Source organism: Sminthopsis crassicaudata, chromosome 2 (assembly GCF_048593235.1).
Source record: "Sminthopsis crassicaudata isolate SCR6 chromosome 2, ASM4859323v1, whole genome shotgun sequence".
In the NCBI taxonomy this organism is placed as follows: domain Eukaryota; kingdom Metazoa; phylum Chordata; class Mammalia; order Dasyuromorphia; family Dasyuridae; genus Sminthopsis; species Sminthopsis crassicaudata.
Window position 1 is genome coordinate 636,225,549 of NC_133618.1, and position 12,610 is coordinate 636,238,158.

At 35.0% G+C, this 12,610-nt stretch overlaps 1 protein-coding gene across 2 annotated transcripts in view; it reads left to right on the plus strand.

Annotated features, from left to right (window-relative positions):
• The window catches only part of CTNNA3 (catenin alpha 3), a 2,038,107-nt gene that overhangs the window by 112,098 nt on the left and 1,913,399 nt on the right, over positions 1–12,610 (plus strand). For both annotated transcript variants that reach the window (XM_074296610.1, XM_074296611.1), the window contains exon 4: positions 6,166–6,332. In XM_074296610.1, coding sequence (XP_074152711.1) covers positions 6,166–6,332 — 167 coding nt within the window. The remainder of the gene's footprint in view (positions 1–6,165; positions 6,333–12,610) is intronic.

Below are 12,610 nucleotides of genomic sequence, written 5' to 3' on the forward strand. Positions count from 1 at the left end.
TTTTTTTTTTTTTTTTTTGTTTTTTTTGTTTTGTTTTTTTTTTTTTTTTTTGTTTGTTTCGTTTTGTTTTTATGTTTTTTGTTGTTTTTTTTTTGTTTTTATTTTTTTTGTTTTTTTGTTTTTTGTTTTTTTTGTTTTTTTTTTTTTTTTGTTTTTGTTTTTGTTGTTTTTTTTTTTTTTTTTGTTTTTTGTTTTTTTTTTGTTTGGTTTTTTTTTTTTTTTTTGTTTTTTGTTTTTTTTTTTTTGTTTGTTTTTTTGTTGTGTTGTTTTTTGTTTTTTTTTTTTTTGTTGTTGTTGAGAGAGATTCTCTGAAGAGGGCATACCATGCCGGGTGATTCTGTGCCAGTGTCTCCCATGTCATACAATCAGTTCTAAAGTTCTTAAGATCTTGAAAGTGTTCTTTTATTGCTTTTTCTGACCATCTTGTGAATGTTTGACCTGTGTCCATTAAAAAAAAAAGACTAGGAGAAGCTAGATGTCACAATGGATAGAGCATCAATCCTGAAATCAGGAGGACCTAAATTCAAATCTGGCCTCTGACACTTAACACTTACTAGTTGTGTGATCTTGGGAAAGTCACAACCCAAATTGCCTCTCAAAAGACTATTATTTCTCTGTGTTTCTCTCTCTTCCTCTCATTTATTTTAATCTACTTTTCATGTATTTCAAAATGTAAATTTTATTGATATCTTTTGTTTTTACATCATTTGTGTTTCTCAGTGAATCATGTTTCTTGTCTCTTCCAGAGATCAAATCCATAAACAAAGCAATTTTTAAAAAGCCAGTTCTGAAAAACAAACCAATAAATTAAAAAAAAAAACACACCTCCTATTACATGCAGTGCAGCACAGTATTTATTAAACAGTAAAGTCTGTTTTTTGGCTAATTTTAGCTAATTTTCTATATGCTAATGCATGCTAATTTTCTATGTAGAAGGAACATTTGGTATTTAGCTTCAGTTAATAAATGTAATATTCATTTGCTTTTCTTCAGAACTGAGATCAATTAATCAACAAATATTTATTAAGCACTTTCTGTACACTAAGCTTTCTGCTAAGACCTAGAGATATAAAGACCAATAACTCCAACCTAATGCCTGCCCCCAAGGGACTTTCATCCTAATGGATAATACTCTATTATATGAAGTAGCTCATCTCTTGTCAATAACTCATATTCTTATATTTGGTTACTAGTATGAATTTTTGCTACTTAATGGATGTGAATATCCTCTCTAGATATAGATACCAAACCATTTAACTACCAAACCTGGGTAATTCTTGTAAATATTCCTGTAAATATGACATGAGAGCTTCACCCATTACTTGGAGACCTTCTCTGTCTCTTGATGACATATGGACGTCCCTGGAGCACATGGGTAGTCCATCAATTACTTCTCATTTTTGCAACATATATGATTAGCCAATTTCTTCAAGTGAAATGTCTTTCTAATGACATCATTTACCCTGTTCCTTTTGCACAGTTCTTCAAAGCTACTCATACCCACCAAGCTCAACTCCATTGCCCTTTGGGTGACTCTAGACCAGTGGTCCTCAACCTTTTTAAATAGGGGGCCAGTTCACTGTCCCTCAGACTGTGGGAGGGCCGGACTATAGTCTGTCTCCACCCCTCAGCCCATTTGCCATAACCCAGCGGGCGGCATAAAGGTCCTCAGTGGGCCGCATCTGGCCTGCAGGCCGTATTTTGAGAACCCCTGCTCTAGACCCATACCTATAAAAGATGCTTTTTTAAAGTGTTAGCTTTGGCTTTTCTTAACTCCCACACATAGAGAGATGAGTTTCTCCCAAGTCTCCAAATTTAGAATATTTTACCTTTCAGTTTGGTCCTATCTACTGGGAGGTAACTGTTTAAGTGCCTCCTGGATCTTGATGAATGAAATTCTTCATTTTTTCAGGCTTATTTTTGGATCTCATTGAATACCCAAGTCCTTAGACTTTTGACAGAGAAACAGGACACTTTTTTCTTCAATGATTTCAATTCAGTGATTCGCTCACTAATACGAATTTCTTGCTTGCCAGCTCTGGCTGGTTTGGAAGCATTATTATTTTCACCTGACTATTTGGTACATAGTTTAACTTTTATAGAGTGGGTGGAATCATGACCCAAATGAGTGTAAAAGCCCAGCGGTACCACAACCTACAAAGAGGATGTGATTCTGACCTCTCAGCACTCATGTTCCAAAGGGGTTTCATATCATAGTGTTTAGGGCTGTGAGATAGTTCTTAGTCTAGTTTTCATGACTCAGAAGCAAAGAATTTGGAAGGCACTTTTATCCTCACTGTGCTTAACAAAAGAGTTCTTCTCTGCAACATTCTCCACAAGTGATTACCCAAGTTTCCATCTGAATACTTCCAGGGATAGGGATCCTACCCTCTTGAGGTGACCTACCTTACTTTAAAATGCCCATCATTTTAAAGAAAGTTTTCCTTATAATCAAAGTGAAATCTATCTCTGATTTTTTACTTTTGTTTTTTCTCAGTTTTTCCATTTGAGAACAAATAAAACAAATCCAACCTCACTTCCACATAAGGGATGAGCGGAAGATTGCAAAAATGATTTAATCTAAACCGTACTTGATTGAGAATTATTTCTATAATATCTATAGCAAGTGTTTGGTCACCAAATCTCAATTTGAAAACATCCATGGAGAGAGACCCCATTATCCTCCAGAGTCAGTGCATTTCCCCACCTTCTCCTCTCTCCACCACCAGGAGAATGCCTCAATTTCCTCCTCCTACTCCACCTACACAAATCACTTCCCCTTCTTTGTCCCACCAATCAAGCCAGCACAGAATAGTTGGGGAGGGTCAAACTTCAAACATGTTAATAGAGAACCCCAAAAAGGAAGTGATCATTTCCCCCCCCCCCCGACTTCTCAGGAAGGGAGATGAAAGCACTAAAAAGGAGATAAATACGCCCTCCCTGACAGCTCCAAATGTAAGGAAGCATTCTCTGGTACAAAGCATAAACTTATATGTTCATATATCACTACTGATCCTAGTTTCTGGGGCCAAATACAACAACAATAATGACTGATGACAAATCATATTTATATGTTATTTTAAAGTTTTCAAAGTGTTTTATTGTGAATATTATCTCATTTCTTCCTATGATTGTGGTAAGTGCTATTATTACTCCCATTTTACTGATAAGGAAATGTGACTTGCCCAGGGTCACATAAACAGTATCTGAGGCAAGAATCAAATAGAGGTCTTCCTTTTTCCAAGGCCATTGCTTTATTCATTCCCTTCTCCATAAAATAACTCTTCAGATATTTAAACCTGACTATCATGTACTTACTGAGTCTTCTCTAGGTTAAGCATTCATAGTTCCTTTAAAGGAACCTTATATGGCATAGCCTCAACATCCATTGTTATATCTAATTGTGATGTGTCAGATTGTGATAGTGAAGGATTTTCAGGACTTTAACCATTATGAGAAATTTCATTGTTTCTGTGATTTGCAGTACTGGAAATACCCCAAATTTGGAATGTCCTTCAAGAACTAAAGAGATTTAAACAGGTTAAATTTTCTTCATTCTTTTGGGTAGAAATTATACCTGTCATTTTCTTAATACCAAAGCATAAAAAGATAAACTGTTTATAATTTGAAGGAGAGGTGGTGTATTTTTTACCACGGCGAAACTTTTTTGAGGGGGGGGGGACTCAAGTAGACTCTACAAGAGTACAATAGAATTCTCCTGATATTAAATCTTTCTTAAGGACTGCCATATGCTTGACTTAAAGTAGGACTCTTTTCCATCATATATTGGATTGGAAATTCTTTTCATTAAAGAGATTATATTTGTAAACAAGATGGCTGTCAGTAGAGATCTTTCATGCTCACTAGGAGTTGACAATCTCAACTGCTCATTTTAGTCACATGTTTAATTACATGATTTTGAACATGTCTTGGGAGAAGAGATGCTAAGAGCAGATTTTCCTATCTCAAGAGGGGACAATGAAAACTTTTCTTAATAAACTCTTAGAAGAAACAAGCTTGTACATATCCATTCAGCTTGAGAAGGAAGTCTTAGCTTTGGAGGTAGCTTCAAATGTAACCCCAAGTTCGGGAGTTCCCAAATCCAAGAGTTTGGTGGTTATATATTCTAGAAGGAATTTCCTGATTCAGAGTTATTTGGAGAAAGAAAAAAAAATGCCCATTTAATTCATTAGCATTGTTCAATGAAGAAATAGAAGAAAGCTAGCAAGTTATTTGGATAGGGTCAAAGGGGGATTGCTCAATCAGCAAGATATTTTTGCTTTAAGGTAGGGATAGAAATACAAACCAGATGTGGACCCTACAAATATAGAAGGAATTGCGTAGGAACTTTTGATTGAGCTAGGGATTCACCAGAATATCACAGAAGTCATTGGGGAAACCTTAGCTTTAGCTTCCTTCTGTGAGGAGCTAATAGGCATTTTGAGCATTTGGGTTTCTGTAGATATTTGTGGATTCCTATGAATCCTATGAAATTTTTGCATTTTTCCCTTTGGCAAAAGGTTATCCTGCCCATATATATTGTGCCTTTGGTCCCTTTTACTCATATTTGAGAAAACTTAGGCAGAAACTAAATATAAGTAGATTTAGTGATTTTTCCTGAAGTAACTCCAGGTCAGAAAAAGAAGTCAAAGTAGAAAAGGATTCTCTTGAGATTAAGCACCACAATTGGATCTAGTTAATTCCATCCCAAAGCCTTGAGGAGATTTGGGCTTATTTGGAGTATAAAGTATTGAATTTTAGTGAGTCCCATATACCTAATTATTTTTGCAAGCCCAATATGGCTTTGCAATTTTATTATGTGTGTTTAATTATTTTTATTATTCACTAGATCTAGATTGTTCACTTTAGAATCTGAGTCTGCACAGTTTATCTAGTGTTCATATGGATTCTAAGCCCATGGGAAGGAGATTACTTGATGTGCTACAAATACCAAGTCCTTACCTTTTTTGAAAATTGAAGCTTTCTTCATTGATTTTTCACCAGTTGGTGGGGTGGTTTGATTTCTCCATCTCATTTGTGTTTTCCATTTTTGATTATCAGTAGTAGTAGTAGTAATAGTAATAGTAGAAGTAGTGGTAGTAGCAGCAGTAGTAGTAGCAGCAGCTGTAGCAGTAGTAGTAGTAGTAGTAGCAGTAGTAGTAGTAGTAGTAGTGATAGTAATAGTAGTAGTAGCAGTATTGGTAACAATAACAGTTAACAATATTAATAATGATAATAATAGCTAATTTTATAGCACTTTAATGTTTTGCAAAATGCTTTATAAAAATTACACCAGTTGATCCTCAAAACTACCTTGGGAGGTAGATCCTTTTATTATCTATATTTTATGGATGGGGAAATGGAACCAGACAGCAATTAAATGACTTGTCTAGTGTCACACAGCTAGTAAGTATGAGGCCAGAGTGGAACTCAAAGTTTCTTATTTTCAGGTTCAATATTTTATCTAGTATGCTACCCAACTGCTTTAGGAATTTCTTGGGGAACCTGATTACCACTGGAGGGTGCCTGCTTGATTCCTCTGATCAACCCTCCTTAAATGTCTGATTGATTTAAAAATATTTACAGATTTTTGTGGATATATTTTTTGACGTATCACAGTCATTTTGGGGTATATTTCCTCAGTCACTCTCATTCATCCGTGTAAGCCTTCCCTTGTAAAAAAAGCAAAGAAAAAACTCCTAACATTTAAGTAAAACAATTCAGCAATCACATCTGGCCACATATATGATACTTCATGCCCACAGGCTCCTGTGATCCAGTGAAACGAAGGATTTGAATTTCATCATCCAATTTCTGGAGCTGAGAATGGTCATTTCAATGATAGAATGCACAACTTTAGTTTACTATTCTTTTTACTTAACATTGTCATAGACATCGAAGTGTATTCATTTTCTAGTTCACTTACTTTCCCCTCTGTGTCAGTTTGTACATTTTTTTTTTTTGTTCTTTGAACACCTCATATTCTTCATTCTTATGACACAATGATTTCCCATTACTTTCCTGTGCCACAAGTTATAAAGCCATTCTCCAATCTATGGGGACCCATTAACTTTGCTAACATGGACTGAACTAGTGTGAATATTGGATATAAATGGGTCATGTTTTTCTTTATCTAACTGAATTTCTTTTGGATCTGTTTTTCAGGTGAAGCTCTGAAGGTATCGGCTGAAACATTTACAGATGATCCCTGTTATCTGCCTAAGAGGGAGGCTGTGGTTCAGGTTGCCCGTGCCTTGTTAGCTGCTGTCACCCGGCTGCTCATCTTGGCTGACATGATTGATGTCATGTACCTCCTGCAACACGTGTCTGCTGTGAGTAGAACCTGGATGAGTGCAAGATTGCTTTGTGCTACTCAATGGGAAACTTGAACTCTGCTCTTTCAGTACATTACTCTTAGTTAGCAAAGGTCATTGGTGACTGGCTCTATGGCCCAATAGCAAAATTATTAAAATGATTTTTAGGGATTTTCTATGCTAGACTCTGGGAATATGAAGAAAATATGAAATACTCATTACTGAGAAGTTTATTTTTCACTAGGAGGAGGCTCACAACATGGCATGCAACAATGGCATGCAATATGTACACTAGTAAATAAAAAAATGCAGGAGCATTGTGAAGGAATTGCAAGGAGAAGGAACTACTTGTGACTAGGATGGTGGTTGGGATATGAAATGCCTTGTCTAAATGTAAATATCTGAGCAATCCTTTTTAGGAAGCTATGGATTTTCCCAGACTGAAATGAAGGAGTGCATTCTACATATGGGGGAAGGGGTGACAGTTATTCAAGAACGTGGAGACTAGATGAAATGTCATAAATGGGAAGAGCATTTAAACAGAAATCAATCAAAGATCCATTAGAAAACTGAAAAAAGTGCATGGTTGATTAAAAATAGCTGGGGAAAAGTTCTACATTATATGTGTGGGTGTGTATATACATCTGTATACATTGTAGTATGTTCCTCCTCCATTGCGGAATTCTAGCATCAAGGTGACCCATTGGTCTCCAACGTGAAACCACTGGGACATGAACCTTATCAGGCTTTCCAGAGCTATCAAGGCCTTGAGAAAAATTCTAACAATGGATAAAAATAATAATAATAATAATAACCATTATTATTATTATAATAAATTATGGTGATGAACTTTTATGATAGTCACTTGAGGAACAGCCCAGGTAAATTTGGAGAAACTCATGACCGGATTGGCCAAGGGGCAATGATTTTTTCTATCATAATGATGACTCTCAAAGACCATTTACTAAACTAGAAAAGGGGCTGGCTCTGTATTGGTGGACAGCCTTACCACACTGATGAAATCACAGTTTTTTAAAGTGTAATTAAACTCTACATGAATAATATTTCTTGTGACCGAAACAGATGTCATGTACCTTCTTCCTTTCATTCCCTCCTCCAAACAACTCCTATAAAAAACCTTGACAAATGATTTTGGAAAGAGGACCTCAGGACAAGTTTGGGAGGATTGCCTTGCTTTAGAAAGTTCTACCTTTATTAAATTATCTAGAACAATGAACTCAAGAAAAGCATTAATTGTGGATTAATCTTTTCAGTTTTGCTATCTGTCTCTGTAATTCGATAAATGTTCCCTTTAAGTACTTGGATGCTATACCATTTGGTGCATATGTATTAGTATTGATGTTTTTCCATTGCCTTTAAACAAACTATAATTTATATTTATCTGTTTTAACCACATCTATTTTGTCTTGTTGTCTTGTCTGAAATCATGAGTGATTTCCATATTTTTTCAAGTTAATTATATGTGAGTATTTATGTTACAACTATGCTTTTGTAAACAACAGATTGTTGGGAGTCTTCCTTCTGATCCATTCTGTTATCCTTTTCTGCTTTACTAGTGAATTCATCCCATTCATGTTCACAGTTAGGGATGAAAATTGGACCTATGATTTTAATGTTATGGATTTTAATGTTATTTACAGATAAGGAAACTCCCTTTGCTACAGCAAAATTACACACTCTCTTTGATTTTAGTATTTTAGAACTTCCTAGAGCAGTGAGAAGTTAAATCATTTAGCCAAGGTCATGCAGCCAGGAATTGACATTATTGATATTTAAATCTAAGTCTTCTGACTTTGTGGCTGGCTATCTGTTATGTGGCCTTTCAGCAGTGTATCCATGCTCATGATTACAATTGATTGTAATTAAGTATTTTTCTCCATTTTCTCCTCTTTTTTTCTTTGCTCCCTGCTTTTCAATTTACAAAGAAGGAGGTGATAAAAAAGAAGCAAAGTGGACAATACTAGTTTTTTGAAATGAGAACCATTTGCTTCTATTCCATTGCCCATTCACTTTTCATCTTACCTTGACACTGAATATTGCTTCTACATTTTATCTTTCCTTCTTAATCTCCTTTTATGATTTATCCTTTGAAGGTGAAGTTTGTTTTGCTTCTAATAATCCTTCTGTGACTCTATTCTCCCTCTTAAATTCCTCCCTGTTTTCCTATCTCAGTAGATTACCCCATTAAGTTACATGAATCACTACACTCAACTTTCTGTGTTTATATATTTAACTTACCTTTGTATGGTTTAGATAAGAGTAAGATTCAACTGAAATCTGCTCTGCCTTCTCTTCTTCCCAGCAGCTAGTGACTTGTATAGTGTTCCTATTTTCTCTTTGCTTTGTGGCTCTCATAAATTTCAGAGCTTTTCATTTATGATTTCTTGAAATTTCTTGAGCTTGGTTTTGATAATGTTTTTCAGGAAATGAAAGAATTCTTAAATTATTTCTTCTTGAATTCTCTTCCAAGTCAGTTATTTTTCATGATAAATACATTTTTAATTTTTAGTCAAACTTATCTATTTTTTTATTATAAAACATATGCATGGGTAATTTTTCAATATTGACCCTTGCAAAACCTTCAGTTCTAACTTTTCCCCTTTTTCCCTTCATCCCCTCCCCTAGATAGCAAGTAGTCCCATACATATTAAATATGTTAAAGTATATATTAAACACAATATGTGTATACATATTTATATAGTTATCTTGTTGCACAAGAAAAATAGGATTTAGAAAGAAAGTAAAAATAACCTGAGAAGGAAAATGAGAATGCAAGTAGACAATAACAAAGTGAAAATGGTATGTTGTGGTACATACTCATTTCCCATAGTTCTTTCACTGGATGTAGCTGGTTCTCTTCATTACTGAACAATTGGAATGATTTGGATCGTTCATTGTTGAAGAGAGCCATGTCCATCATGATAAATACATTACATTATCTTTTTTTTCCTAATCTTTGATTTCATCCTACTATTTCTTGTTGTGTTACGGAATCATTAAATTCTATTTGGTCCATTTTAATTTTTTTAAGTTTAATTAAAGTTTTAAAATTTTAATTAAGAAAACAAGGTTTTCTTGATTGTGCCCTGAGCTACTTATTATCCTTCCAATTTGTTTGAATTGAATGAATTAAAATGAAATTGAATGAAATGGAATTATTTCTCTAGAGCATTCAATTTCATTTGTTACTCCATTTGTTATTATTTGTTATTTCTTTCATTATTTATATAATTTCTCTGTCCCTCTGTCTCTATCTCTGTCTCTGTTTCTCTCCTTTTATTTTCTCTTCATTTCTTGTGGCCAATTCACTTTTTTTTCTCTCTTGAGGATCTGCTAGTAGTTGGTATGGAACTATTTCCTTCTGGATTTTTCTCTTGTCTATCTTGAGCTATAATATTTCTTTGTAGTGATAGGTATCTTGTTATGTTCAGTTCTATCCATAGTATTATTAATTCTCAATTTTGGACTTTGTGCCAGAGCTAGCACTATTTCCTCCCACACTTTAGAATGGAGCGATCTGACCCCGTTTGGCCCTAACCTCAGTATCTAGAGGGTGGTTTGGGCCTGTTTCTTCCTCAATTTAATCACTGGGCTCCTATTACTGACTGCTAGACTTCTTTTTCTGTGTCTGTGCTCAGGATACTGTTAGTCTCCCTGGTCAAAGTTCTGTGGTTCTCTGTTTCTTCTTAGGCATCTCTGTTCAAGATATTGTCTCAGTATTCTTCTCTGTTTTCCTGAGCTCATATTAGCTTTCTTAATGGGGCCTCTGCTGCAATTTATTAAAAAAAACTAACCACAATAATAATAATTATGTAGTTTGTTTTTAATAATAATAATTATGATGATAATAATAGCTAGCATTTCTATAACTGAACTGCCAGGTGGTATAATGGATAGAGTATGGACCTGGAGTCAGGAAGTATCTCTTCCTGAGTTCAAATTAGTTTCAGACATTTAATTATATGATCCTGGAAGGTTACTTAACCCTGTTTGCCTCAGTTTCCTCATCTGTATAATGATCTAGAGAAGGAGATTCTAAAGTGCTCTAGTGTCTTAGTCAAGAAAACCACAAAGTGGTTCATGATGAATTGGATATAACTAAAAACAATGAAAACTCTTGTGTTAAATTTTGAGGTTTGCAAAGTGTTCTACAAATAAATCATTTAATCTCTATGATTATTCTATGAGATAGGTACCATTATTATGCTCATTTTAGAGATGAGAGAACAGAGAAAAAGAGAGCTTAAGTGATTTGCCTAGGAACATATGGCAGTAAGTGTCTGAGGCTGAATTTGAACTGAGGTCTTTTTGACTTTAAGTCTCAATCTCTATGCAGTAGAGTGCCTTTTAGAAGCCTTCAAAGCACACTAAACTACAACTACAACTACAACTACAACTACAACTACAACTACAACTACAACTACAAACTCTCTGCTGTGTTTGCAACCACAATGCTGTAGACTTCCATTGATGGGTAGAACGTCTAAAAGAACATACTCTTCCAATCCCTTTTAACAGATTTATTTCTTTTGGACAAGATACATAATGTTCCTTAAACTTTATGCCCTTTACTCTCTTATACAGATTAGCAATAACTAGCTAGGCATTTTATTGAACCTTTAATCTTCTTCAGGGATTTTTCCCTTTTGGAGCCTATGCCATGAGAACATTCAATTCAATAAGCACTTATTAGGCACCTTTATTAGCATGTAAGGTCCTGCGGTAGGGTCTCTTTTCTCTGTTTTGAGATCTGCTTTAGTAAAGACTAGTAGCAGATATTTAGGAATCCCTATGAGCAGCGGGGCTGTACTAGTTTCTAGGGAGAGACACTACCCCTCATATACTTTCCAATACAATATGAGGAAAAGACATATATGTCAATAGCTACAATGTATACATGCATTTGTGACTTTCTAGATATTGCCTTTTTCTCAATTCCAAGGTGAAATAATCCCTTTCTTCCAAAGTTTTAGTAATTTTTACTTTCCTAGTTGGGTAGTATCAAATCTTTTACCTTGGTGTCATTTTTCTTATCTGTCTTGGGAAGTCATAACCCACATCCTCTTAGGCTATACAATCTCTCCCAAATTCTTGTTTTTCCTTTATTCTGTCCTCATCCCAATATTCTGTGCTGTGTTTGTGACCACAAAGCTGAAGACTTCCATTGATGGGTAGAGTGTCTAAAAGACCATAGTCTTCTGATTCCTTTTAACAGATTTATTTCTTTTGGACAAGGTACATCATTGTATTGGAGGTATCCCAGTCACTCAAACCCACCAGTAATTATTATAACTCTTGTTTACATGGTCATAGAAGCTTTATTTCATTTGACTCTTGAAACAATCAAGTAAGATTGATAATGTTGTTCAGTCATTTTCAATCATATCTGACTTTCTGTCACCCCATTTGTGATTTTCTCGGCAGAGATACTAGAATGACACTTTCTCCTCACATATGAGGAAATTGAGGTGAACAGAGTTGTGACTTGCCCAGAATCACAGAACTTGTAAGTGTCTGAGTCCAGATTTGAACTCAAAAAGAAGAGTCTTCCTGATTCCAATCCTGGCACTCTGCCCACAGCACCACTTAGAAGCTACACAAGTATAGTTACTCCCACTTTATGTAAGCGAAAAGTGTAATTTAAGTAAAATAATTGTCCAAGTTCATTTGGCTGGCTAAACATCAGATTTAGAATTTGAACTCAGGTCTTTGACCACCAGTTCGGTGTTTTGCCTTGCATTATCTTCTCTTGGTTTCAATGATACATATATTATTTTGTTTACTTCTCTTGGTTAAAGTTTCAAGTTTACTTTGTTTTATTGCTGATATTCTGTGGATAGTTATATAGTTGTCCAAGCACATAAGTATTTTTCATGATCTCCTTCCTTGCTGTTTTCTCTTGAGAATTACCGGATACCATTCTTACAAAGTGTTCTCTCTATGTTTTGCCTGTGGTCGTCGAGAGTGTCTGGTTTTACAGTTGTAGATGGATATTTTTCTTCTTCTCCCTTTAAGAATCCATTTATAGCACTTTTTATCAGACTGGCCAAGTCTCTTGCTTAGCAAGTTTTTCCTTGTATTCTCAAGATTAACATCATCCTTTGCCCATCATTCTGGTGTAGGAAGAGGCCATGGTTCAGAAAACCAAACTGTTCTGTGATGCCCCGAACATGACTATTTTCATCCTATATTTAATCTAGCCCAATCCAAGAAGAATTTGTTACTCACTTACAATATATGAGACATTATGCTAGGTCCTGGGCTACAGATATGGA